The sequence below is a fragment of the Eublepharis macularius genome, chromosome 9, assembly GCF_028583425.1.
Source record: "Eublepharis macularius isolate TG4126 chromosome 9, MPM_Emac_v1.0, whole genome shotgun sequence".
Lineage (NCBI taxonomy): Eukaryota > Metazoa > Chordata > Lepidosauria > Squamata > Eublepharidae > Eublepharis > Eublepharis macularius.
This window is the reverse complement of record NC_072798.1, coordinates 63,595,747-63,618,337: the sequence shown is the minus strand read 5'-3', so window position 1 is coordinate 63,618,337 and position 22,591 is coordinate 63,595,747. Positions and strand designations below refer to the sequence as shown.

Below are 22,591 nucleotides of genomic sequence, written 5' to 3'. Positions count from 1 at the left end.
ACCTACTGTTTTAGCAGCAGTGTAATCTTGCATTTCAAAAATTGGGTTTAAACAATAAGTCACGTTATTTTATACTTGTAAACAACGAAGTACATGTTCACGGAATACTTTGCATTAATGACTTGACAAGTTGTGTACCTTTTTCGGAAGAAGGAAAATGTCATGTATTATGATAAACGAATTATGGTATCGTCGCAATCCAGTAAAATGCACAAACTAACCGCACAATGGGTTTCAGCGTAAATACCGTCTAGCTAATGGCTTAGTGGCTGTGCTGCTCCTTTGCCTGTCCGAACTGACTTCCATTCAAATTCGGTAGCTTTCAATGCTTCCGTTCCCTGCAGAACGAACCCGTGGCTCAATCGAGTGCAATAGCCGCGTGTAGGAGCCGGGAGACGTCCTAAACATTTGGCAGGGTCCGGATTTTAAACAGCAGAATGCGTTGTGTGTATCTGAGAGCGAGCAGAAGCCCAAGCCCCGCCCCGCCCCTTGTCCAGGTGTTGGGCTACGTAAGCGAAGCTCCAGCACGCCCAGGCGAGCTGCCCCTTGCCGAATGGAGCCCTCCCGGGACGCTCCGGAGCCGGCTATTTCCACCCGGGGTCCTGCCCAGGCCCGCCTCCTCTGCGTCCGGAGAGACGCGTGTTCGCGACCGGGGAGCCGACAGCGGAGCGGGCTCGTCCCCGGCGCTCCCGGCGGCGTCCTGCCCAGGCGGAGCTGCCTGCTCGCGGCACCGGAAGATCCTGCGCCTTCAGCCACGTGGCTGGGCCGTGGGCGGGCGAGGAGGCGGTAGTGGCGGCGGCGGCTAGTGGTGCCGCCGCTGCCGCCTGCCCGGGAGCGTAGCGGTGGCTGCTCCCGCCGATCCGCAGGTGGTGGCGGACGAAGAGCTGGGCCGCGGCTGCAGCATGGGCTGGGTGCCGGAGCGGGGCCGGCTGGCGGCGGGGCTGCTGGCCAACCTTGCCTCGTCCATCTGCATCGTCTTCTTGAACAAGTGGCTGTACGTGCGCACCGGCTTCCCCAACCTGAGCCTGACGCTGGTGCACTTCGCCGTCACCTGGCTGGGGCTGTACGCCTGCCAGGCGCTGGACATCTTCGCCCCCAGGAGCTTGCGCGCCCGCCAGGTGCTGCCCCTGGCGCTCAGCTTCTGCGGCTTCGTCGTCTTCACCAACCTGTCCCTGCAGAACAACACCATCGGCACCTACCAGCTGGCCAAGGCCATGACCACGCCGGTCATCGTGCTCATCCAGAGCCTGGCCTACGGCAAGACCTTCCCCACCCGCATCAAGCTGACCCTGGTGAGCAGGCGGGGGCGAGGGGGCAGGAACCATTCCCTAGGCAGGGCAGGCCAGGAGAACTCAGCGCCTGAGAGGCGCCAGGCTCGGGCATTCCCGGCTGTGGCTGCCCTGCCCTTTCCCCTAATGTTCGAGGGCAGGTAATGGCAATTCACTCTGCACAGGCCCAGAGGCACTTTTGACTTCTACCGTGTAAACCCCAGAGCTAAGGTTTGCTACTGGAAACAGTTTCCAAGTTTGTTTCCCGACCCAGTTCTCCTTTGGGAGTAGATGTTGCCCACGATCAGTTCAAAGAATGCAGAGTTTGTGATGCCAAGGTTTAACCCTGTCAGGTAAGAGCAGTCTCTCTCCTCCCACCCCCCTTCAGAACAGGCCTTCCATAGCTAATGAAGAACCAGGAGAGCCCAGGTGAGGAAATGCAGGAGAGAAGACCGGAGCAGAACTAATCATTGATTATGTTCATCTAGACATGAATCAAGATAAAGACTTTCTTGCTCACTGCCAGTATTAAATTAGTTTAGCAAAGCAAGGTTAAGTAATGGGTTGCCTCACCAGTTGCTGGTGTTGGGAGGGGATAGCTCTGCTTATCTTCTTTATATCTGAACTTTGCATAGACATCTATCAGACTGTACTTCTGGCCTTTCGGGCCTTTGCATCATACTGTTTGCACTTTTCCTTTCTGTCCTGGTGTTTACTAATATTAACCGCTAGCTGAGTCAGATAATGGGCTGTAGTCCAATAAAGTTATAACCCCGTCTGCCTAGTTTTTGAGGTGCAGCATATGACTTCTTTCTTTCTTCGCTTACCACTGTGTCATGAATGTTAGCTGGGGGTGCTGATAATCTTGGGATAACATTATATGGCCAGGTTAATATGCAGCAGTGTCCTGTGTTAGAGACATTCAAACTAAAATACTTATATTGGTGTGAATGCTGCTGTGAAAGACCATGCGTGGAATATGAAGGAAATCACTGATCAGCCTCTGGTTTATGTGATGTTTAATGCATGTTAGCTGCTTTGGGGAAGGTGTCTAGATTCTAAATCTCAAAAGAAAAATAATAAGAGGTCTTGAGAACCGAGGCATTGCTGCTTTTGTTTATTGGCTCTGCACACACTGTTTTGTATTGAGATTTCTAGAAGAGAATTACTGATGTTGATTTTAACTTTTTGGGGTGTTATAAATCAGTGTTTCCCAACCTGTGGGTCACAAAGCCTCTGAAAGTGGGATCACAGGACAACCCTCTCTAATGACCACCCCTGCCCCTTGTATTGCTCTCCGTTCTCTCCTCTTCCTCTATGTCAGCTTCTCACATTTTTGCTTCCCCCACCTTTTGCAACAATAATTAGGCAGGAATGCCATCTGGCAATTAATAACTTTACAGGTATGCATCTTTTCCTATGTAGAAGGAAAATCTGCTGAGATTTCTTAGCGTTTAACGGTTCTGTGAAAATGATGAGACCTGAAAAATTCTTCATGAGTTTACTTATCAGGGATGATCTGGACTTGCTGTGTATTCAAATATTAAAATCCTCCAGTTTGGCTGTCTTCACCACTGTGAAAGAGTGCCCAGGATCTTGACAGAAGAATATTAATGTTTCCTAGTGAGTATGGAAGGTCCCCTAGATGAACAATTCACCGGCCAGGGTGGGATTTGAAATCTGCTAAAGTGGGGGTAGGGGTGAGAAAGGGTAAGCACTTTGCGGTTTGAATGGACAGGTATTGCAAGACAAAGAGAGGCCTGGCAGAAATTGAGGCCTGATTTAGACGTGCAGAATGAGGTGGTAGAATGGGCTGCACCACTTAAAGTTGTAGGTGCTTTCCCACACACACACACACAAACACACACACTGTAAACACTTTTTGCAAAAAATAAAAATTAGCGTATCAGAATGAAAGGTTCAATCCTGGCTCTTCATCTGCTGTGTAGTTTTCCACTTCCAAGGAATAATTAAAGAGAGGAATGCTGAGAAATGTAATCTCTCATCCTTGGTTCATTTTACCACCTCCGCATTTTGCCACTTCATTGCTCCTTCATTCTGAGGCTTGTTTAGACTTAAGACCTGAGAACAGTTTTGTTCATGTTGTGCACATAGATTTCTCCAAGTCTGTAAGTCTGTTGAACGACTATATTTGTTGTATACTTCTAACAAAAGCAAGTGTTATAAAGATGCGAAATCACTAGTTGTTTCTCACCCAAAGGTGAGGGCAAGCCCAGTAGGTCTACTCTGAATCCTACTTGGGTCTCTTTAATGGAGCTTATTCCCACAAAAATGTTCTTAGGATTCTATTGCTAATCCTGTAGTGCTGCCCTACAGTGGGATTGATAATCACTTTCTATATTTATTGACATGGTTTATAGTTCACCTTTCTCACTGGAGTCAAGAAATAGACAGCGGGCAATGCTGGTACCAGGATTTGGATGGCATTAACTTGGAGTGAAACTGTGAGCTGATGTAATTGTTTCAGAATGCAGCCATGACGGCAGAACTACTTCAAACATCTAGGAAGGGGGATCCAGAAGAGGTGGCAAGTTGGTTTCATCAACAACCACAAGGGGGCAAAACTGACACAAAAGCCAAGCTTCAGAGTATCCATTTGGGAATGGCTGAGGAAATCTGTGACTTGGATGAGTAGCAGACAAGGTCGGACTGTGGTGTTTCTCAGTCAGTAGTTGAGAATCAAGAGGCTCTGTCTGTGTAGGCGCCTGTCACCAGTGATGGGGCTTCCTCAAAAGCTGAAGGAAATTATCCAGGAACGAGGGAGATGAAGGAGGAAGAACAGCAGGCAGCAGCCTGCCCTGTAATGGAGATATTTGGCGATGAAGGAAGAGGTGTTCCTTGCAATAAGTTTTAAGAGATTCATGGGGCAGCATTCCAGTTTGCTTGCACGTGCAAAGCAGGAGATGCTAGCAAAGGACTCTTTTCTTGAGACACAATTTTATTGGGATGGTCACATGATCACCGAAAAGGTCCCAACGATTCTTTTTCCAGCAACAGGATTCACTACAGTATAAGTCTCCAGTGTGCTCTCATCCAAAGGAAAATAAGCCCCTGGAATTTCTCATTGAGTAAGGGGAATGAGGAGCTCATAGGTTATACCAGTGGCTCATCACATTCAATTCCATTTACCTGAAAAAACCCTAGGGTTTTCCCTCACATATGCTGTCAAGAATAAGAGAGGGCCCATCTTAAATTTGCGTACATTATATATATTTATTTTATGTCATTTATAGCCCAGTAATTAAATATGGTATCTTGTTGAGCACTGGTCAGATCCAGATGCTTCAGAAACATATTATAAATACCTGTTACTGCTATTTACAGTGTGTTTTAGTTTTTACCATATTAATCCCCATAGTAATGCTGTAAGATAGGTTGTGTGCAAAATAATCCCTTAACCAGGGCTACTTGGTGACTATTGTGGCTGACTGAAAGTTCGTACTTAGATTCCCACTCTTGAATAGACTCCAGCTGCAAAGTCACACTTTGCATCATGCAGTGAACCTTGAAAGCTGCTTAGTGGATTTCCTGTCAAGAAACCAGTGGCATCAAGCACTCCTCTTATAAGGAACCTCGACAGGATGCAGTGCAGATTTATGTGAGCGACGCATATTGTGGTTGCCACAGCACTCCTGCACATCCCTGGTCTTTGAAAAGTGAAGCAGCATGGATCCCGTTGATCATAGTGTGCCTTTAGAAGAAATGTGTAATGACACAGGGTTGTTCGTGTTAGAGTCCTTCCAGACTAGCAGCTTTTCATGGGAGCTGCTACACAGAGTTGGACAAGGAGTGGGATGCTGACCAGAGTCTCCCCATGAGTGGCTGTCATTTGTTCCTCTTGGGTATTGTTGAACACAAGATCTTGCAGCTCCTTAAAGAGGTACAAATCTGGAGGAAGTTTAGACGCAACTATTAGTTGCTGCTCTCATTTCAACAACATCCTTGTGAGGCTAGGTTAGGCTCAGAGATTGTGATAGGCCCAAGGTCGCCTGTCAGGCTTCCATGGTTCAGTGAGGGGTTCAGGTTCGGTCATCCCAGGTCCTAGTACGGTCCTAGTACAGTCCAATGTGGAGTAGTGGTTAAAGCATTGTAATAGGATCTGCAAGACCCAGACACGAAGCCCCATGCTGCCATGGAAGCTCACTGTCTGACCGTGGGCCAGTCCCACATTCTCAGCCTAACCTACCTCACAGGACTGTTGTGAGGATAAATGGAGGTGAAGAGAATGTAAGCCACTTTGGGTCCTCATTGGAGAGAAAGGCAGGGCAGCAATGAAGTAAATAAATTTGTCTTAACAGTGGCTCTAACGGGTGTGTGTTGTATTAGTCTTCTAAAAATTTAGTACTCTGTCAAATTATAATTGAATACAATATTGGGGTGTCTCTTAAGTTGATGATTACGGTGTGGGGATTTTAGTACTTTCAAAGTATAGAAAACATGTCTTTACAGATAATGCTTATCTTTTTTCTCTTCCTCACAGATTCCTATTACCTTAGGTGTTTTCCTAAATTCCTATTATGATGTGAAATTTAACTTTCTTGGAATGGTATTTGCTTCACTTGGTGTTCTAGTTACTTCCCTTTATCAAGTGGTGAGTAAATTAGGGCTTTTTACCATATGCAGTATAAGATTTAAAAAAAAACAAAACAGCTATTTTGATGTAATGTTCCAAGTTCTGCCCACCGCCACCACCTCTTTTTGTCCTAATAATCTCTGGTGGAGAGGGGTCAGAGCAGGTATTATGACATGACTTTATTTTGTATGGTAGAGAGAGTTCTTGACCAAATTAAAATATTCAGTTTCTTCTTTGGAAGAAAAAGGCAATTCCTATATTTTATATCAGTATTATGACATGAATCCCACCCTGTGTGTTGCAGTCTCTTCATTTGGGTGAAATGTGCTCTGTTTCCTTTTCGGAAGTACTGTAGTAATTTAGAGTTGTTATGCAATAGACTGCAAAGATGTACCGTTGCTGATTTCCTTTCCTTCCTTTCTTTTGTACTCCATCCCAGAGGTGTGGGTCTCGCCAAACATTTCCACTGACAAAAGGATCCCTGTTAGCAGAGCACAAGTTTCTCCTCTCCCCTTTCTCACTGCAGTCCTAAATGCCCCCTGAAATGGTGCTCCTGATAGGCAAGGGACTCCTAGGTAGTTGGAAGTTTGCAGCTGGAAATAGAAATCGGTGAAAATTGCTCCCTTCCCTCTGCAGAAATCTTTCGCAGGGTCCAACTCACTGAACCTCCACTATGTTTGCTTAAGCATATGGGGATTTGACCTGTAGCAAAAACATTGCCCTGGAATACAATAGAAGATCATTTGGCTGAATAATCTGTTTGGGACAAAGGACTTTGTCCCACTTTGCTTGTTCTGTTTTCCCCCACTCGTAGAAGGGTATACAATAATGTTATTTAAGATGGGAGCCAACTCTGAGATGGAAAGATCTGCCCTAACCTATCTAGAGGTTGAAACCTAGACTTTCCTAGGATGGCATTAAAAATTGATGATGTTAGTGCAGGGTACACCCCAATGTTTGCCAAGTTCCTCTTGTACACTCTTGCCCTGCCACTGTGTGCACTCTCTCCTGGCTCGTGTACTAAGTCCCCATGGCAGAGGGCTGTCAGAAAGAGGCTCCAGCCACGTCCCTACTTACCTGAGTTCATGGGCAAATTGGTTGGAGGTTATCTAGGGTGGGCAGGGGACTGATTGGCTGCCAGGGAGGGGGCTCAGCCGCTGCAGGAGCACAAGCATTTGGTCACTGCAGTAGTAGTCATGCTATGCTTTGATGGGCTGCTTGGGCGAGGCCAAGCATTGGGGGGAGGCAACTTAGCCTTGGGGCTACATCATCATTTTTTGTGACATAACTTTCCACTGCCACAGGGGGCATTTCCATGCTTGGGACAGCTTAGGGAATGGACTAACACCCTGCCCCCGGGCCCACCCACCAGCTCAAGGATTACGTCCCAGTTATACCCACTCAAGGAGTACACCCTGGTTACGTCTGCACCTAGCCACCATAGCCAGGCAGTGGCGGGAAACCAAGGCAGAACGGCACCAGGTCACTGCACCTTCATAGGGGGGTTGTTGTACGTTTGGAATATGCCGTTGTAACTCCTAGTAGGCTTCCAGGGCGCTTCCCCCCACCCCCTTGAGGATTGCGCTGATAATTGTGCAGTGCATATTGGGTTGCAAACCAATGTATATTTTATATAGTAAAGCAACCTGCTAGTGTGCATGTTCAAGAAATATATGTATTTTCCAAAGGAAATTGATTTAAATATGTGGACTATGTTTTATTTTGGTGATTTAAATTGCTTGATTTAAATAAGTCTACCTTGCACATTGGATCCAGCCGTCTTTGCCATATTAACCACAGTGGTTTTCCTGTCAGCATAGGCCAACATAAAGAAAAGCTGTATTTATCCAGGCATCTGAACTTTCTAATGCTTAAGATATTCTCGCAAGTAATTTGGGCAGATGAAATGTAATGAGCGGATATTTTGTTTATTGTTAATGTATCAAACTGGTTATTTAGTAGAGGTTTGTAACTGTCCTTTTCTATTAGAGCTAGATATGTTACACATTGTATTGTCGAAGGCTTTCACGGCCGGAGAACGATGGTTGTTGGGGGTTTTCCGGGCTGTATTGCCGTGGTCTTGGCATTGTAGTTCCTGACGTTTCGCCAGCAGCTGTGGCTGGCATCTTCAGAGGTGTAGCACCAAAAGACAGAGATCTCTCAGTGTCACAGTGTGGAAAAGATGTAGGTCATTTGTATCTACTCAGGAGGGGTGGGGTTGAGCTGAGTCATTCTGTAAGAGTTTCCCAGGGTGTGGAATGCTAATGGCGGGAGGCTTCACTGTGTCCTGAGGCGGTTCTTTTGCATATGGATTGGTGCTTGATGTGCTAATCTTCTCTGCAGGGCTATTGTCGGGTGTGGAGTGTTTTGTTGGCCTGGTGTTTTTCAGAACTGGAGCCCATGCTCTGTTCATTCTTAAGGTTTCTTCTTTCCTGTTGAAGTTTTGCTTATGCTTGTGAATTTCAATGGCTTCCCTGTGCAGTCTGACAAAGTAGTTGGAAGTGTTGTCCAGTATTTTGGTGTCCTGGAATAAGATACTGTGCCCTGTTTGAGTTAGGCTATGTTCAGCCACTGCTGATTTTTCAGGCTGTCCAAGTCTGCAGTGTCTTTCAGTGTCTTTCATGTATGCAAAAGAACCTCCTCAGGATACAGTGAAGCCTCCCGCCATTAGCATTCCACACCCTGGGAAACTCTTACAGAATGACTCAGCTCAACCCCACCCCTCCTGAGTAGATACAAATGACCTACATCTTTTCCACACTGTGACACTGAGAGATCTCTGTCTTTTGGTGCTACACCTCTGAAGATGCCAGCCACAGCTGCTGGCGAAACGTCAGGAACTACAATGCCAAGACCACTGCAATACAGCCCGGAAAACCCCCAACAACCATATGTTACACATTATTAATTTTTATATATTCTTTTGTTTTAGTGGGTAGGAGCCAAGCAACATGAGCTGCAAGTGAACTCAATGCAGTTGCTGTATTATCAAGCCCCGATGTCTTGTGGCATGTTGCTGTGTATCGTACCCTTCTTTGAGCCAGTGTTTGGAGAAGGTGGAATTTTTGGACCATGGACACTTTCTGCCGTGGTAAGGTTTTGAGAAAGGTTTCTGATGTGCATTTTGGCTTATTCAAGTGGTGGGACTTGGAATGTTGAGAATCCTCTCACAATTTGAACCAAACATAATTTCTGGAACAGCAACCACCAGTGTAGGAAAATAAAGGAGCCTGGCCTTGGAAGCTTTGGTTAGAATGGTTTGATCTAAGCTGGTGGATTCTAACATCTGTTATTCAAATTGAGCATTAGGTTTTGCAGATGCCCATTAGTAGGAATTTATGGACAATGTTCTGAACAAGTTACGGACTCCAGAGCTCACACTTGTTGGACTGTACTTTGCTTAATTAGATCATTGACTGATGGTTATGGAGTATGTGGCTCTTGACACCCATCAGACAATTCCAGCTGTTCAGTTCCTCAAAAACAAATGCTAGAGTGGAAAGAGAACTGGCTGACGCCCATTTTCCGTTGTTAAAAATAGGCTAGATCTGTAATTCTATTCATACTTACATGCAGGGCTTCTGACTCTAAAAATCTCTCCACCTTTCCCCTTGACACACTGCCTAGTCCCAACATCTTATTACTTGCTCAGCTCCATGGGACCCCAGGCGGCCCTGGGCCCTTGGAATTTTGCTCCTCTTCCCCAGCATCCCTACTTATCTAGGAATAAACTCGTAATCTTTTTGAATATAGCTTACTTCTGAATAAATACACAGAGGATGGGCAGCATGCTGTCGCCTAATGTGAAGATTATAATCATCCTGGAATTAGGTTGTAAGAGACTGACCAAAGCCTATAGAAAATGAGAAAATCTTGTTACTTTTGGAGTGTAGGCCTATAGAAAATGAGAAAACCTCATGAATCTAGGGGTCATTATAATTGCTTCTATACACAAGTATTTGTATCTAAGGTAGCAGCCTGTTCTGACCAAGTCAAGAACACACACAGAATTGGGAAGGATCAGAAATAGCCATACCTCCCTGCGGAGTTGTTCATGCCGCTTGTTTGAGATTTATGTCCCGTATTTGTCTATATGATTCTCATCTTGCTCTGTTCTATTGTATAGTCTCACATCTATTCTCTGTTTTTAAAGTAGCTGTTCTTTGAAATGTATTGATGTGGTGTCATGTGTTTGTGTGTGTGCATTTATTTATCCACAGTTTATGGTGCTGCTGTCTGGAATAATAGCCTTTATGGTGAACCTGTCTATTTACTGGATCATTGGGAATACTTCACCAGTCACGTATCCTTTTCCTTATTTGTCATTTCTCTTGATTTCAGTTGAGAAATATTTTTGTATTACTCAGTCTGGTATAGTTATTTGAGGTAAAAAATTATTTATTTAAAATGTCTTGCCTTATCTCCTTGGACTCAAAGGGGCTTAAAGTATTAAATAATAAATATAAAACAAATATATTGGTATGTTGATTACTTACATTGTTTAGAGTGAATATAAAATTTGAAAAATACAGTGGCTTGGCTCCGAAGATCCTTCTGTGAGAACAGAAAACATTTCTTCTTTTGATGTGTTTTTCTTCCCTGACTTACCTAGTTAGAAGCTTTCACCTGAGTAAGAGCAACATCTACTGCATAAATGGAAATGCCTTTCATTCATTCAGTGTGACCTTTGAATTTAAGCTGTTGTATTTTTCCAACCTTTTCTTTCTTATACTTTAACTACAATCTCTCACAAAGTAAAGTTCAAATTTAATTACTTCAGTAAGCTCATTTCCAGATGAGGGGTTGAAACAGATCTGTGGAAAATTTTGTGTCTTGATGGGGTAACGGCAGTGAGTGTCTGGGTCTTAACGTGCAGGAGAACAAGATGTAAAAGAGTTCTTCTGAGGTGATAGAATATACTTTATTAGTTCAGACTGCAGATGGAGGGACCACATTTATAAATGTTCCCTATTTGAACAAATCCCTGCAAATAAAAGATTAGCACAGTAGGAGCAGGCTGGACTTGAATCTTCCTGGTATGCTTTTATATTTGGGGGGGATACAGAAATAGCATCCCCTGTGACAGTTTTAAGTGGTATGGTCCATTCTACAAGCTCAAGATTCTATCCTTTCATTTTGATGCATATATAGACCAGGCCAAAGAGAACATAGAATGAGTGGATGAGAAATTTTTATCGCTTTAGGAATTGGAAACTGCAGATAAGCGGCCAACAAAAGCAAGGTTGTGCTGGTGAATACTGTTGATAAGAAAAATAAATGTAGAAACCATTTTGGAAATGGTAAATTATTTAATTAAAATTATGTGGCTGTCAGATTTCCCAGTATGGCAGTAGACTCCCACTGGCAGCCTTGGTTGTTTACTGCCACTTGGTAGAGTAGCAAGAGGGATAGATGTTGTTTCAACATTGTGATGTCACCTCTCGCACAGCCCCAGAGGTGACATCATCACATTGATGATGTGTCATTACCAGAGTTACACCAGAAATGGTACCACAGCATTGGAACAATGCCTATTTGTATGTTCCCAATCTCCCAGAATTCCGAGTGGTTGCCATTGCTCAGCTAGCAAACCTACTCTCAGCTAGCCATCTTGGCAGTAACCTTGATATATTTCAGCATTTAATCAGTTAAAAGTATAATTATGTGTCATTATAAATATTTAGATAATGATATAATCATCCTAATATGATGATTATATTTTATTATTACTTCAATTATTTAAACTTTATCAAGGGCTGGAAAAAATATCAACCCATTGTACTGAATTTTGCTGGTGTTACTGAATATCTTTTTATTGCTTTATTGAGCCAAAATACTGTTGGAATTCCACTTCATGTAGAATACATTTACAAGTCACATTACATAAATATTATTATCTAAAACATGAAAGCAGATATACTGCTTTATAGTAGAAAGTGCTACTCAGAAATCAAAATCTTAATTGACAGAATGATGGGGAGTCATCGGGCTAGCGAAACCCAGGATACAATCCTTTGCACAGTTAGGCTGAACTGAAACCCATTTGATTTAATTTGGATTTAATCAGCTTAACTCTGCAGAGGTTTGCAGCCTTTGGGAATAAATAAATGCTAAATAAATTCAGACTGTTATTTTCTAAGTAACCATTGTTTTGGTAAAGATGCTCCTTAACAGAAATGTAAAGGTACAATATGTTTGGACACTTCAAATTCTGCATTACCCTCCTGGGAGGGTACCTCCTATTTAAGGACCCTTTGTCCATCAATCAAGGTCTTGGGATTGCATGCACATTGTTTGGCATTTTAGCTTACACCCACTTCAAACTCAGTGAACAAGATGGAAGTAAGAGCAAATTGGTTCAGCGTCCATAGATCAAGGATTGATGTGGGAAGAGATGTTTGGAACATGTACTGATTTTAAAACAAGCAGAATAGCTGGATTAGACAATAGCTGCCTCCTGTTACTAATGAGGGAACTGTAATTATGTTCTTTGAAAAAGTCAGGCATTACGTGAAATTCATCTTTTATAATCACAATCTATGGTTTGATTTAATAACATGTAAATAGTTCATGTAATGGGCTGTTCGTGTTGAATTACAGTGGCAATTCTAAGAAAACTCTCCTGTTTATACCAAATGAACTCATTAGAACAGATGGGAGCTTAAATGCCAAAGGAATTAATTTTTCCTTCTGATCATGTCAGTATTACATCTGTTAGAAAGTTTAGAGAAGATTCTGTATGCTGATGTTGTGAAATCAAATGAATGTTGTTTCTTCTTGACTTGATGGTAAAATCAATTTTTGTAGCTTTTTTAAAATGCACTGTTGAATGTAGTCTTTGTTTCTAACATGTGTGGATACCTTTAACTTTTCCATGCTGAAGATCCAATAGAAGCAATAATTCTGGAGGTTTGGAGTCTAACTGCACCAAATTCTAGTATTCCATTTTTAAGACATTGGAACAGTCTGATCCTTCATAGTGTTATTTTGTTTCTGAAACTAGGAAACATTTTGAAGCTCAGTGCAGGGCTGGGCAGGCTCCTATAATCTGAAATATGTTTATAGCCCAAAAATGGCCAACGTAAGAGGGTAGATTTCTTATGTCCCATCATCTAGAGCCTGTGCAGATGTAGAGCTTATGTTTCCTTAAAGAATTTACTTATATCCTCCCATCTTGTGTAGAACTTCTTCTTGGCCTTAACTATGCTTAAATGTTGGGTCTGCAGAAATTAATACTATGAAGAGTTTGCTCTTTACAAGAATTTTTTACTCAGTCTGTTTTTTTCAAATCCTGGTTAAACATGAACAATACTTTGTATTAACATTGGTGTTGACATAAACCCAACTACGACTAAGTTACCCTGAGAGGGGTGGGATCTGCATGGGAGTGGGGAATAGTTGGTGGGGGGAAGCACGTGTTCTAAAGCCTCCCCCTTAAAATCAGTAAGCAATCAGGACAGCTGCATTGGGACCGATGCCTTGTAATTGAAATGCAGAAGCTTGAACCAGAAGATGGAATGCTTTAATAAGATGACATGGCGAGAAATGTCTCATATCTGTAAAATATTAAACTGGGGGAGGGACTTCTAGGAGGAACTGAAATATCCGTAGTAATTAGGTTTTTTTCTAAATTAAATGCATTTATTTCTTTAAAAGAAGTGTATCATACCAATTTAGTACTAAAAAACTTTAGAAATCTAACATCCTTTATGGGAATTGGACAATTTATAGTATGTCAGAGTGGAGAAGTGAAAATCTGGGATAAACTGACAGGTGGACTACTATTGCTAAGGTTGAAGGTGGTAGCTGGCTTACATGACAGGATTTATATCTTACATAGGGTTCAGACAGGCAGCACTAACTTTAAAAAGTAACCATCTTAAACAGCAATGTGACTGTAAACAGTTACTAATATTCTTGGAAATGCTCACAGGGTACTTTATATTTAAACTTCTGTTCTATCAGAAATAAAATATGAGACTTTCTTTTTAAATTTACCCATTTGTGTTTCATAAAGGCTTTGGAGCTTTTGGTTCTTCAATTGTCCTGGCATTTTTCTCTTCTATAGAGGGGACAAGCCCTGACGTTACTGAGGACTGTGTGCCTTTGCTCCACAGTTACAAACAGATTCCCATTCTGACAGAAGACTGCTACCACATGTTTAGGGAGTACATAGGTTTTGCCTCAGAACTTGCAAACTCCATTTTACACTAAATCTATAAGAACAATGACATTAAAATGCCATTTGGGTTTTTTAAAAAAACTCACATTTAAAAGCGATAACTTGTTGCACTGCCTGTATTGCATTTTGTCTTGGTTCCTTTCATTTCAAAAGGAAACTTGATATGAACTGGAACAAATAACTGAATTCTGCAGCATCCTTTTAGAAGTGACTGGATGCTTATGATATCCCACAGGGTGTCCTTGTGCAATAAAAACAAAAGATGAGTTTGTCAAGTGTTTTGTAATTTCTTAAGTAATTGATACAGTTTTGGATTGATTTTTCCAGTGTTATGATAGCCAAACCGTTCCATCTCATGACAAACTGAAGGGTTTTTTTAAAAAAATTACATGCTCATGTACCTGTATTTCACATTAAAAATAGGCTGCAGTGTTTGGTCTTCAAGTGCATAGTGTTTCAATGTATGCACAGATATAGTAATTTGCACTTAAGCTTGTGCTGTGCACAAGATTTTCTGGAATGTAAATATACCACAGGGATCTGTTTAGTCAAAAACAGGTACCTATATAAAGGTCACAAAATAGCATCTAACCACGGTGTGGATTAAAGAGCTATAATATTCTTGTAAGTCAATCCTGTGTCTGCAGATGTGTTTATAAAAATGCTAACTATACCAATAGTGTCTTTTCTTCAGACTAGGTGTGTAGGGGTGTGTGTATGTCTTCCCCCTGAAATATAGACACAGGAGAGATTTGTGGTTCTTCATCCCTTTACACTGTTATCATTTGCAGTTGTAAGATAACATTATTGTAAATACAGTGTACTATACGAATGTATGGGGTACAAATGGCAGGACTGGAGTTGGTACTTGGTGGCAAAAATGTAAATTAACGATGTGCTAAAATATATATGCAATATATGCATCCTGTAGTAAATAGAATGAAGATAGGATTCCTTTCTTTATGGGAAGTCTGTTTTGTGTGTGTTTTTTGCTTACTGTGAATAAACTGGTTCTTGACATCAGCCTTGACTATGACTTCTGTCTTTGAGGCAGCACGCTTATTTGTATGGCTGGCAAGTTGGAAAAAGTTTCAGCTCAAAAAAGTGTAAGCAGCTGCTTTATTCTTTATTCTTCTCTTTAAGAACATGGTATTGTTAATGTTGGGAAGACATTATGGAACAAGATGAAAGCTGAATCGCTTCTATAATTCTGTAAGTGACCTTTGGATGTATGGCAGTATATTTAACGCTATAGTTTGATCTGCGTTTGCATACTCTTTTAGGGCCAAAGCAGCCACTGCCACTGACCATACTACTTTGTCAGGACAGAAAATGCTGTTTTATTCAATAAACTGTTTATACTGCTGCTCAGTAGTTTGTTGCTGTGTTTTTATTATCTGGCTGAGTTTTTGTTTATTTAAGGCAGGGTTTTAATTTATAACTTTTAATGTTTGTGTTTTATGCTCTTATTTTGTATGATGCCTTGGAAGAGAAGGCTAAACATTCCTGAAATAAATAAACAATGAACAAAGTAAGTAGTGCATGCCTTTTAATAAAGCAAATTGCCTTTCCAGCAATTCAAAAAGGATTAGACAAATCAGTAGGGGACAGGTCTGTCTATAGCTATTAGCCATGACAGCTAAATGGAACTGCCTCTGAAAGCCAGTTATTGGGGTGGCAACAAGTAAAAGTCCTGTCTCTGTGTGTTTCTGGGCCTTTTGGTATTTGTTTAGTCACTGGGCAGCAGGATGCTGTCTTAGACAGACCATTGGTCTGAACCAGAATGGAATTTCGTATGTTTACAGTGGAGGCATGAAAAGCCCAAGGAAGAGAATATAAGGTAGTTATAGCAACAGAGTGATGCAGAAGAGCAAGAACAGAATAAAAGCCTTCATTCTTTGTTCACAGAAGGTCACTAGAAATTTGGTGCTAAGGTTTCTGTAGATTTGAAAAGACAAAACTTTGATCTCCCAAGCCTTTATAAAAATGGACAGAGAAACTTCTGTTCTTTGCTTTGAGTTGTGTATCTAACTATGCATGCTGCAGTACCACTACATTTGTCAGTGGACTCACTTTAAGTAAAGAATTACGCCCAAATCTGACTTCCTGGAGAATGTTTCCAACATACAGATCAAAAGATGTGCTGAATCTCTGCATTTAATCCCAGTTACAATATTTCATGCCCGATGTACACCATGAAATGCTAATCTGAGAGCAGAATGAATAAAGAATTGTTCGGGAAGAATTTTTTGTAAATAATAGGGGTACTATAATGTCTGTGAAATATCAGGCAGTTTGTTGCATTATTCCTTTTATATGCTATACTGTTTAGGGTGCATTGTTCTCAATTTTAAGTCTGGTTTCATTGTATGTGTTGTGCTTATTGGCATTTTTAAAATCGTAGTATACTGTCATTGCACTGTTTTGAATGTGTAATATGCCTTGAGTTTCAGTGAGAAAGGTGGTCTACAAATGAAGGAAATAAACAACTACTCGTTATACTCTTCCTGGGTTCATCTCTGAGTCTGGTCAGTAGAAGAGGTTTGGAAGTTCCATGTTTGGAACTCAAATCTCAGATGTGTGTGGGCCTGATGCAGACTGGGGCTGCCGTGTTCAAGATGAATGGGCTTAACCCCCCCCCCCACACACACACATACCTCATACAACACAAACCAACCATTTTCCCAATGTTGAGTGGTCTTGTGGAGCTTACTGAGGAAACCTAATGTACTGTTATGGTGATACGTGTACTGCAGGTAAGTTTCTGCAATCTGAATGAGGCCCATATCTAGGGAGTGACTTCCAAGCCTGGAACTCCCAAACCTTGTCGATTAACAGGATATGGAGCTTTAAAAAATGTAACATCTAGTGAGATCTGTAATTAGACCTTAAAGGATAGGACTTTGTGATGGGGCTAGCATATGGGCACTTGTTCCATTCCTGCAACAGGAGAATTACAAGTGGGGGACCCACAAGGACTTGCAGGAGGGATCTCATTTTCCTCTCCCCCACCATGTCCTCTTTCCCTTCCCTGCCTCCCATAGCCTCTCCTTCTCTCCTACCCAACATTGTCTTCCTCCCCTCCCCCCAAGCAGCCTCTCCCCTATGGCCCAGTTGTGTGGCGCTGGCTGAGCCATACCCAATTGCATAGTGGGGAACCTGCAAGGACTTGCAGGGGCACTTCACTTTTCCCTGTATCCCCCATTCCCCCCCCCATTTCCTCATTCCCTTCTCCTGGCAGTCTCCATAGGCTCACATCTTTCTCTCCTTCAAACCCAGTAAACAGCTTACCTTTTATCTAACCCCACCTTCACCTATATTTCTTAATTTACTTTATATTCTCCAAAGTGGGGACCCAAAGCAGCTGACATCATTCTATTTCGCTTCATATTATCCTCACAATAACCCTGAGAGGTAGGTTAGGCTGAGTGTGTGTAACTGGATCAAAGTCACCCAATGAACTTCCTCGGCAGAGTGAGGATTTGAACCTGGGTCTCCCAGATCCTACTCTGAAACTCTAACCATTAAACTACGCTGGCTTTGGGGGTGGGCTGCTGTGGAACATAGCAAGCAGCCAGGCCTGGGTGAGTCATGCAGGTCATATGGTATCAAGTTCTGGTGGTTGCTGCCTGGCCTTGCCTGACGAGTCCTCCCTAAAAGTCCAAAGCAGCCCCAGAAAGGGCCCTGACAGAAATCAAGCCTGGAATACCAACTGTTACAGTTCCCTAGCATCAGCCACTGAGGGCATCTGGTTCAAGCTACAGCTCTACTTTTATCACTGGGTTTTTTTAGCTCCAATTTTATTACTAGATTTCATATTCTGCAAACCTGGAGCATTTTTCAGGTGTGCAAGAAGGTCTGTCTTGTCCATTCATGGCCCCTGTCTCCAAATTTAAGAATCCACAGATCAGGGCCACTTGGCTATTAGTATATAAGATGTTAATTCCTCTGCCATGTTGCTGTTTGGTGTCCAGTGGTAGTGTGGCTGGGTTCAGAGGATAAAATTTTAATACAGTACCACAGTGTATTCATTTTCTGTTTATTCTGAGCCATTTTTTCTTGGTAAATGTTTTAAGTATTACATTAAGTCAGTATCACCTTGCAACAAAAGCACACATTCAGAGTAAACTCTTGTATAGGTAATTTAGGGATCATATGTAAAATATTGGGGAGGAGGTAAGATCCACCTCTGTCAGTTCATACAATTGAGAGAGGGGACATGGAGGACAATATTGTGAGATTTAAAGTTACTAAGCATGAAGCAATGTGGTAATTGGGCAGTCTGTTAGTAGATGGGAATCAAAATAGCGACACTAGATGTTAAAGGATTTTTAAAAATGCCTAATGGAATCCTGAGGTAAAGGTTTAACAGATAAGTTGTCACATGATTGAAATACTATTTTCCAGCTCATCTTCATCCTTTTACCTTATCTGGTGAAACAGTTGAAGAACCTGATCATTAAGTATTTATGCCTTCAACTTGTCAGAGAAATTTCTCTGACATTGCGTAGATTCCCTCTTGCTGTTCAGCCTCTTAGCCTTGTGGCAATATGTTGAGTTCCATTTTATATTCCCTCGCTCTGCACCTATAACATGTTTTGATCTGCAACACTTGGTTGCCCTTACATCAGTAAAAGTATCTTTACTCCCAATTCCTTCATCTGTACTGAAAGCTAAACGTGCTATCTCCATTATGGATTAACAGAACATTCAGACCAGAGGTCAAATGATACAGCTTTAAGTACTTAACAAATTAGAAATTGCAATTAAGGGAAGTATAGATGGAATTGGAAGTGGTTGTAGTTTGTCTTAAGTCATTAACAAAATTTGTGAAACGCTCTGCTCAGGTAGTTTTTCCTTTATTTAAAAAAAAGAAGTCTCAATTTGTCTCAAAAGCCTTTATTTTTTGTGTCTTGTTTCTAGAAAAGGTCATTATTTCTGGAAAACTGTTATTTAACTAGCAGTATGAAGCTTGTGCTAGCCCTTCAACAAAGGGTCCTTAAAACATTCTGAAATGCAGGTTATCCTGAGTAATCACTAAGCCAGAAGCAGAATGTTTTTCAAGGCCCTGTGACCTCTTTCACAATGTACAACCTTTCACTTTGTTTCCCAAAAGAAATATTACAAATTGCCCATCTTAACATTCTCCTGTATAATCCTATTTCAAAAGTGAACAAGTTTTTACAGCCAAATGAAAATCTGGCATGTTTATAATTTACCTTAAAGAGACTGCGTTAGAAGAATTCCATTTTCAGAGGCAGTGCACTTTTTTTGATGTCGTGCAGTGAATCTAATCTCAGAAATCTTTATTAAAATGTATGGCTTGGCACAGTTATCTGTTTTCTCAAAGCATACCTGGTTTGAGAACCATGTTCTCTTAAGATAGCTAGATGAACTAGAGCCAGCTGTGTGTGTGTGGTGGGTCTCAGCCATTCTCTTGGGGGCTGTCCAAATATTCTGGGCCTTCACAGTCACAACGGTGAGAGAACAACTATAGCTTGCCATAAAGGACCATTTGGTTGGGGAATTGTCCCACTTAAAAGAGAAGTGGCCTTCACCCTTGTGCTTCATCAAAGCATGAATAATGGAAAGTGTGACTAGCCCGCAGTCAGCAGCAATGACTGTACTGTTTACTCATATCAAGTGGGGGAAAGGGCACACAAAAATAAAAATAAAAATCACTCTCCCTACTCGAATCCCTTCAAACACTGTGGAGAGCTGCATAGCAGCAACTGCAGTGCAGTGGCTCTTACACTGGTGTTGGTAACACAGCTCCCCTCCTATATGATGGAATCAGTAGTCAGTTAAAACAGATAAAGGTTAAAGGAAACCAGACAGGAGGCCAGTTCATTATTTTAGTTATTTAATGTGTATCCTTCTTTGCCTTGGTATTAGACACTCATGCAGAAGCGGAACATTAAAAAGGTCCAAAAGTGGAATAGAAGAATGAGTACTCGCTGCAAAAACTAGGTCCTCTGTTAAGAGACTAGCTTCATCCTTCTGCAAGATTCTTTCCACCTCTACCACGCCCAAGCTGCTTGAAAAATGCATTTGTTGAATTTTTGTCAAGCCCTTCCTTCAGAGAGCTCAGGGCACCATATTTTTCTGTCCTTCACTTTATCCTTGCACCAACCTAGTGGCATAGGTTAGGCCCAAGATCATCTATGAGCTTCATGGCAGAGGGAAAGATTTGAATCTGGGGCTCCCTGTTGCTAGGCCAACACTGTAACCCTCGGTCCACATAGATGTTGGTTGATCACTGGAATGTCAAAGTGGAATTATTTCTTTCTTAAGCTGGAGATGGATAATTAAAACTAGTATTTAAAGATATATTAAAACTTTCAGTTAGTGTAATGGATCTGCTATTGGTTTCTTCAGATCTAGGCCCCATCTACTTGTTCACTATGTATTCAGACAAGCATATATTTACAGCTTTTAAGTTTTAGACAAGGCCAGGCAGCTACAGTCTGAAAGAGAGCAGTTTATTATTATTATTTTCTATTTTGGTTGTGAAGCATTACTGTGGTTAATAAAAGAGAAAATAATGATAACCTTTTGTCTAACAAGGTAATCTGTGGTCCTTAAATTGTAAACACCCTCACATAATATATGAAAAAGAAAAAAACCCTGAAATTTAAAATTATGCAAATTTATTTCAGTGTATTCAGCTTAATCCAACTGCAAATGAATTGAATGATGAACCGCTATAATTTATAACCCATAATGAATAGCCCATTTTATACAGTGGATGTGGTCTGCCAAAGTTTACAACACAATGTTTTTTGTCAACTTGTTTCTTAATCCAAGAACACTAAAGTCCAACCAACTGAATGTCTGGCATTTTAATCATTATATATTTTGAAGGCATTATCTAAGAATGTTCCTGTAGGAGAGGAGCAAAGATTGCTCTGAAGAATCTTGTTCTGTTAGCTCTAACCTAGGAAGCATTTCAGCATTTAGACATTCTGGAGATAAGCAAGTCAACATTTTTTCCACGTTCTGGCACTTAAATGTTTTGAGCTGTGTGCCTGGACTTTGTTTTATGCTTAACAGGCTTGTCTGGACAATCCTTTCAGGGTGATTGTATAGATACCTTGTTGAAGTGAACGGTGGAAGGTTTCCTTCTGTTATTGGGACAGAAGACAAGCCTAGGCAGCAACCAGCCTCTTGAGTTATGACTGATCCCAAAGCAAAAGAAGCCTCATACAAACACAAAATGCTCTCCAGGAACTTCTATACTGTCTGACCTGCATGAACTCTATTTCATTATGTATTAGCCTCCTCAGTTGTCTGCATGACTTTGCTGTTCACACGCCAAGCATTTGGCTTGTTCCTGTCCTTTCAATAAGCCCAGAAAATCTAAGAATTAATCCGGCCGGCAGCAGTAGCTGAGTAGGGAGAGAAAGATGGTCCTTTCCTGTTTCTCCCCATGCTTCCCCTCCCCCCTCATTTGCCATGGACAGGCCATAGAAAATTGCCTCCTCTGGCAATCCTTACTCCATACATGGGTATCGCCAGCCCTCTGCTTACATATGTCCACTGGTAGAAAAGACTCCTAGGTTCCCAGTAGCGATCCACATGGTATGTAGTTATAACGGTCACTGAATCTCAAAAGCTTACTGTCTGGAAATCTTGTTCTCTAAGGTGCCGCTGGACTCAAATCTCATTGTGTATGTGAGTAAATGAATATATGTAGGGATACAAATCATGTGGGTGTGTCAATTTTTTATCGAAAAGAGTCCAGTAGCACCTTTAAGACTAACCAACTTTACTGTAGCATAAGCTTTCGAGAATCACAGTTCTCTTAGTCAGATGTGTCAAATGGCGAAGAGAACTGTGATTCTCGAAAGCTTATGCTACAGTAAAGTTGGTTAGTCTTGGTGCTACTGGACTCTTTTCAATTTTGCTACTACAGACTAACACTGCTAACTCCTCTGGATCAATTTTTTTATGTATATGCTATGATCTGTGGGAGTTATCCCAACTGATTTTTAGCCACTGACTTCTGATAACATGTACATCTGGGGAGGGGGCAGCTCCAGCATTTGATGCTTATACTTTCCCCAAATGCATCCATGTAGTTTTCCCCCTGTAAAGGAATGGCTGCCAATTCATTAACATTAGGAAAATTTAAATATTACACATGGAAGGCAGTGAGTGATACCTGTCCGCATGGAGCTGAGAGAGGTGATGGTGTAAGGTATCTAGAACACAGGGACACTGCAATATATAGACCCTCCTGTCATACATCCGAATAATATGAAGGGAAGTATTTCGCAAATGATATATTTAAAGTAAGTAATATATAATCGTTTTCTGGTAACGACAGCAGGTGAAGATTAAATCTGTATGTTCGCATACGGAGTAGACACACATGCCAAGCGTGATGGGGGAAAAGCGACAGAATTAACTGCTTGTTACTTTACTTCCAAGTAATCCTAGCTAGGTTGGTGGAATTAAAGCTCCGTTCTACGCTTCTCACGCCGCTGGCCCGCAGGCACAGGAAAGCCCGGCCTGAGTGCGTCGCGGTGGGGCGCCAAAGAGGCG

At 41.8% G+C, this 22,591-nt stretch overlaps 1 protein-coding gene across 1 annotated transcript; it reads left to right on the top strand.

Annotated features, from left to right (window-relative positions):
• The first annotated feature begins 408 nt into the window (after positions 1-408).
• SLC35E3 (solute carrier family 35 member E3) lies at positions 409-15,415 on the top strand. The gene is made up of 5 exons (XM_054988926.1): positions 409-1,292; positions 5,770-5,880; positions 8,795-8,953; positions 10,083-10,165; positions 12,047-15,415. The coding sequence occupies exons 1-5, from the start codon at positions 903-905 to the stop codon at positions 12,231-12,233; spliced, it is 930 nt and encodes a 309-aa protein (XP_054844901.1). The 5' UTR covers positions 409-902; the 3' UTR covers positions 12,234-15,415.
• The last annotated feature ends 7,176 nt before the right edge of the window (positions 15,416-22,591 follow it).